This window comes from Mizuhopecten yessoensis, unplaced genomic scaffold, assembly GCF_002113885.1.
Source record: "Mizuhopecten yessoensis strain PY_sf001 unplaced genomic scaffold, ASM211388v2 scaffold2995, whole genome shotgun sequence".
Classification (NCBI taxonomy): domain Eukaryota; kingdom Metazoa; phylum Mollusca; class Bivalvia; order Pectinida; family Pectinidae; genus Mizuhopecten; species Mizuhopecten yessoensis.
In genome coordinates, this window is record NW_018404823.1 from 838,664 (window position 1) to 844,033 (window position 5,370).

Here is a 5,370-nt window from a genome sequence, read left to right on the forward strand (position 1 = left end):
GAACAGGATAGAATTCAGCTTCTTCAGAAAGTTTTCATTTGGATTTGGAAGTGAAATAAAATTGTGATTAAACTGTGATACCAGCAGTGATTTAATTATATGAATTCTACCAATAGGTGTTAAAGACCTTCTACTCCAGGTTTTCAGTAATAATTATAGTTTAATTAGTTTTTTGTCAAAATTCATCTTTGGAATTTCATGATGATTTACACTAAAGTGTAAATTTGCTTCTACCCCACTGTGACTGGAGATTCGGTAAAAAGGTTTCTTCACTAAACTTTTTACTACCAATCCAAACTACTTGTGTTTTTTCTACATTAATTTTCAACCCCGAAATTTTGGCATAATCATTAAGTTCATCAATTGCTTCTGTCAAAGATTTTTCTGATCCATCTTAGATAAGTGAGGTATCATTTGCATATTGGGATACTAATATTGGACAATTATCAATTTCTATACCTTGAAAGTTATCATTATTTTGTAATCTGAGGGCCAACATTTCAACAGTATAAATAAATCGGATCGGGTCCCCTTGACGACAACCTCGTTTAATATTAATGGAAGACGACAACTTACCGCCCTTATTAATGACTGAATAGGCATTTTTATGTACAGTTTTACCCCAAGATGAAATACTTTTACCAAATCCAAAGAAATTTAAGACTTTATCAATACAAACTAAATCAAACGCTTTCTCAAAATCTAACGTCAATAACATTCCAGGAATATCATTTTCTTCGTTATATTGCATTATATCATATATGAGCCTTGTGTTTACACCAATATACCGCCCTGAAAGAAAACCAGTTTGATCACTATCTATCAACTTGTTCAAAACAATTCTAATCCTATAAGCCATAGTAGCTGATGCAATATTGTAAATGTTATTTAACAATGATATAGGCCTCCAAATGCAAATAAAATGTCTGGGTGTATCTGCCTTTGGTATACAAGTAATAATTCCATGCCTTTGAGTTATAGATAATTCCCCTCTATGATAACCATAACTAATTGATCTAACAACAAAATGCCCTAATTTTCTCCAAAAACATTTTAAAAAATCTGTTGTAAACCCATCAGACCCTTGAGTTTTATTGTTCTTCATGTATTTTAATGTTTTACCAGCTTCCTCATAAGTAATTTCCCTCCTCATATCAGAATCAAGCCGAGACAGCTTCGGTACCTCACAGTCACTAAGAAAAACATTAAGTTTATGTCATGCACATCACATGTAGAATCATACAGTTTCCTATAAAAGCTACTCATTTCCTTCTATATATCTTCCTGTCTCGTCAAGATTTCACCATTATCCTTATGTAGTTTGGGTATAATTTTGGATGAAAAGTTTGTGTTTTCTAAACTGAAGTAATTAGTCGGTGTTTCCCCCTCCTCCACCCACGTAGCTCTAGAACGAATCATACTCCCCTTAACTTTTTGCAATCTAATGTTTTCTAGTTCTTTTTTCTTATTTTCTAATTCCTCTATATTTACTCCCTCTGCCTCTAACTCTGCTATTGACTTCTTAAGAATATCTTCTCTATTATTTTGCTGTTTTTTCCTATATGAGGAATAAGAAACAGTTTTTCCTCTGATTTCCATCAATAAAGTTTCCAAAAATAGCTGATCATTTATAGTAAATTGTAAATCAGAGTCTGATATATTTTCAAAGTTATCTATTTTGTAGACTGGGAGACAATATTGTTTCTTAACATTATCTATACAATTGTTTATAATATTTAAGTACTCTATATCTTGTAATAAAGAATTATTCATTTTCCATAAGCCCCTCCCCCATCTTAAATTCATTTATTTTCATTGTAATTTTAGGGAACGAATGGTCTGATCGATAACCTGGATCTACACTTGAAAGATCGACACTAGAAAGTAGATTTTCTGAATAAGAAAATATTCAAGACGAGCTTGTCTAATAGGATTACTTTTCCTCCATGTATATCTCCTAGTCTCTTCATGGTGTTCTCTAAAAATATAAACCAAATTAAAATGATCTATTATCTCCAAAAGTTTGTTTCTAGCCTGAGGGTTATTTAAGTTTTTATAGTTTTTATCATAATCAAGCTCAGGTTTTAAGACTAGATTAAAATCACCACAAATAATAACCTTAGTATTACAAAACAATGCAATAGCTTCAGATACCTTGTTGTAAAAATCTGGGTTATCTTGGTTTTGGCCATGTATATTAATCAAAGTAATGTGGGAATCATCTATTTCAATGTCTAATGCTAAAAGAATAACCAGTTGAATCTTTCTTTTCTCTATGTACTTTAGTTTCGAAATTATTCCTCAAAAGGATTGTCACTCCTCCTGCATTTGATCTAAACAAGTTAAACAAACAATCATATCCCCATTCATTTCTTATCAATTCTTCCTTTTCTGGCGTAAAATGGGTATCTTGTAAACAATAAAAATTATACTGTTTTCTCTAAGGTACGTAAATACATCCCTGCGTTTAAATCTATCCAAGTCTGATATTATTAGTTATTAGAAAATTCACCATAAGCATGGACTTAGATAGCAAGTATAATTCCGTGTCATAAGTAATGATAGAAAGAGACAATTTACGGTATATAATATAATCTTATTTACATTTGCATTTTTTCAAACATTCAATGAGAAGACAATTAGTCATTTTTCTATTTTTTAAATATACCAGTTATTTGTTTCACGGAATAGAAAGTTTTAACATTTTAGCATACAAGACGTCCAATCAAGCCTAGCACAGTCAATTGAGTTTCAACACACTTAATTACTCTGAACATTGATTACTTCAGGAATTACATTAAGATTTAATATTATAAAGAAGCAAAACTTTGTTTATTTTTTGGGTGTGCAAAGTTTCTTTTTTTATGTGTGCAGAACTGTGACTCACTTACCGCGCTATAATTAATCGTTATCATAGTCCACAAATTATAGAGAATTCGTTTTATGAATTTGATTGACATTCATTAAACACTAGGAACATATTTTGTGGAAATGTCTGATTACATTCGGTATTAATTGTACACTAACTAGTTTATAATCAATGTCTGTGGTATTTGGGAGGTTTACCTGACTCAGCTCAATAATATCTACTTTATTTAAAGAACTATTTTAATTAATTTTAATTTGGCTCAGCCATTACCAACCAACTACAGAGAAGATTTAACAAAATTGTCTTCTCTATTTACTGGATTTGTGATTTAAAAATATTTTATTTGCAAAATATCTATGGGATTACAACAGGTTAAAAGATCTTAAAAAATTCGTCTTCCTCTTGAATGCAATAATAAGGATATACACAAAAGATATACTAATATAGCAAGGGACCAAAGTTTATATTTGGAAGTATAGGGGATTTGATATAGCTGAATATATCATATCAATTACCTATTTGGTCCATTTGATAAATCAAAAACCAAGCTCAGCTAGGCAGAACAAAACGTCTCTGTATATGAATCATCGGCTATGTAATCTGTGAAATTGACAGGTGTCTGCAACATTTTACAATACAAAATCTAAATATTTGGGAAGTTAGTTCAATATATTTTTTTTATAAAGAAAGTCGCGTTCAATCTTATTTCGATATTTAAATTCATATATTGTACTTCACTCATTACAAGTCTAAAGTGACTCTTCTGTAGTACAGCTATCATGATTCAACCGCAATTATGTAAGTTTAGAATACTTTAGATCTTTTTTGTTTATTTAAACTAGATTTTGATGATATTATCTTAATACTTTCATAATAATTTCATTCAGAGATGAGAAATAAAAGCAAAAACGTAATAAACAAACACAAAATTTTCACATAGTTCACATATTTTTAATAAACAAGGGCCTTTTTTGGAAATAGTTAAAGAACACACATCTGTTTCATTTCAGAAGCTTTAATTTATGTCAATTAACATCTATTGATGACAGTGACCGAAGGAACCTAGCGTTGTTTTACAGGTGAGACCGGTAACACACGGGCACATCTCCGTCGTTTTGGTAGCCATACAAAAATGACCCTCCATGGCCATGGGCCTACAGCTTAGTCGATATGCAGGCTTTGGTCCCGGGGCCTCAGGAATGTACATCATACCCTGTAAACGAACGCGGGAAAATTACTTAATGATCATCTACAGCAAGTAGAAGGTTGCCAGTCCGTAAACACCATGGAGGACAAAAAATCTCTTATAGGGACGTCAATTGACCAGATAGCCAGATTTGCAATTAAATCCTGTTCAACCCGTTTTTCCTCCCATAACGCAATAAATTTACTCTGCTTTATATTTTACCATCAACAACATTTTCGTAAAAAATAACTTTTGCACCTCTTTCCCTCCTTCCACCTCCATCCTCTTCTCTTCAATATACTTATATCTATATGTATATAATATAAGTCAGTGCCGTCCAATCGCCATTTTACAAAATAGGAAACGGATTAACAGAAGTACTTTATACTTGTTTTCGAATCCTATATGCAAAACCTGTTTCTATTACTGGAATTCACCATCGGTTGTGGAATAAATCATAAAAATGGGGTACCTCTTTTACGCAACACTTGCCATCTCCACAAGAGTTGAGGTCATTGGGGTCACAGTTGTCCACGACCAAAGTATCCCCATGGATAACTCCATCAGGATGAGTTGCTGGACCACCAATACCACCACCAAACCCAATGTCGCCGGCGAAGTCAAGACACAGGGCCGTCTGTGTTGTAATAGGAAAATAATCATAAAGACATTTGTTCAACTGTATATCTTAATCAAAACTAAATTTTATTGGACACCTCAACGCACCATTTATATACAGAAAAAAGACAAAGAATTGGCCGCAATCTTGGTGATATTACTTAAATACAGCAAGCGAAATACTTACCTAACTAAGGCAATACAATATTAAACATAGAATATCTTACTGTACCAACTTACAGTACACGAACATAAAAAATCGGCAAGGACAGAACTTCTTATACAGACGCCTCTAGTTTTCATTTTCCTGTCAACAATTCTATGTAGTCTTCACACAATAAAATATATAAAACATCTTACTAACCTGAGCCAGGAAGGCGATGCCCAGGACAAAAAAGGAAGTGTTAACCATTGTGAAGCGTGGCTTAGTTTGTAAGGAAGGTCGCAGGTATCTACTGCCTTATCAGGAAAGTATTGACCTCTGTCTTATCGTGTAAATGATTTCCTATCATAGTAACAAACGTGTCGCCGACCTTGATTATACTTCCAGACGGTCAACACACTTGTATTGTCTCCATTTGCTACATAGTCTTTGAAGAGAAATGACGATTTAGTGATTTTTAATTGATCTATTAATAATACTGCTTCAAGCAGAGACGTTTATACTACATGGCGTTATATGTCTCTGCTTCAAGAT

General features: G+C 32.6%; 1 protein-coding gene across 1 annotated transcript; it reads right to left on the minus strand.

Moving 5' to 3' along the window:
- Positions 1-3,804: 3,804 nt before the first annotated feature.
- Positions 3,805-5,148, minus strand: LOC110446757. The gene is made up of 3 exons (XM_021492056.1): positions 5,038-5,148; positions 4,528-4,692; positions 3,805-4,082 (listed from the first exon to the last, which is right to left on the minus strand). Exons 1-3 carry the CDS (start codon positions 5,083-5,085, stop codon positions 3,906-3,908), a joined length of 390 nt encoding a protein of 129 aa, XP_021347731.1. The 5' UTR covers positions 5,086-5,148; the 3' UTR covers positions 3,805-3,905.
- Between the last annotated feature and the right edge of the window lie 222 nt (positions 5,149-5,370).

What these genes read in the sequence shown, in the direction of transcription:
- LOC110446757 (XM_021492056.1), bottom strand. Translation starts at nt 5,085, where the DNA reads ATGGTTAACACTTCCTTTTTTGTCCTGGGCATCGCCTTCCTGGCTCAG. An exon ending in GCATCGCCTTCCTGGCTCAG is followed by an intron (nt 4,693 to 5,037) that starts GTTAGTAAGATG and finishes ATTACAACACAG; the next exon opens with ACGGCCCTGTGTCTTGACTT. An exon ending in GCAAGTGTTGCGTAAAAGAG is followed by an intron (nt 4,083 to 4,527) that starts GTACCCCATTTT and finishes GTTCGTTTACAG; the next exon opens with GGTATGATGTACATTCCTGA.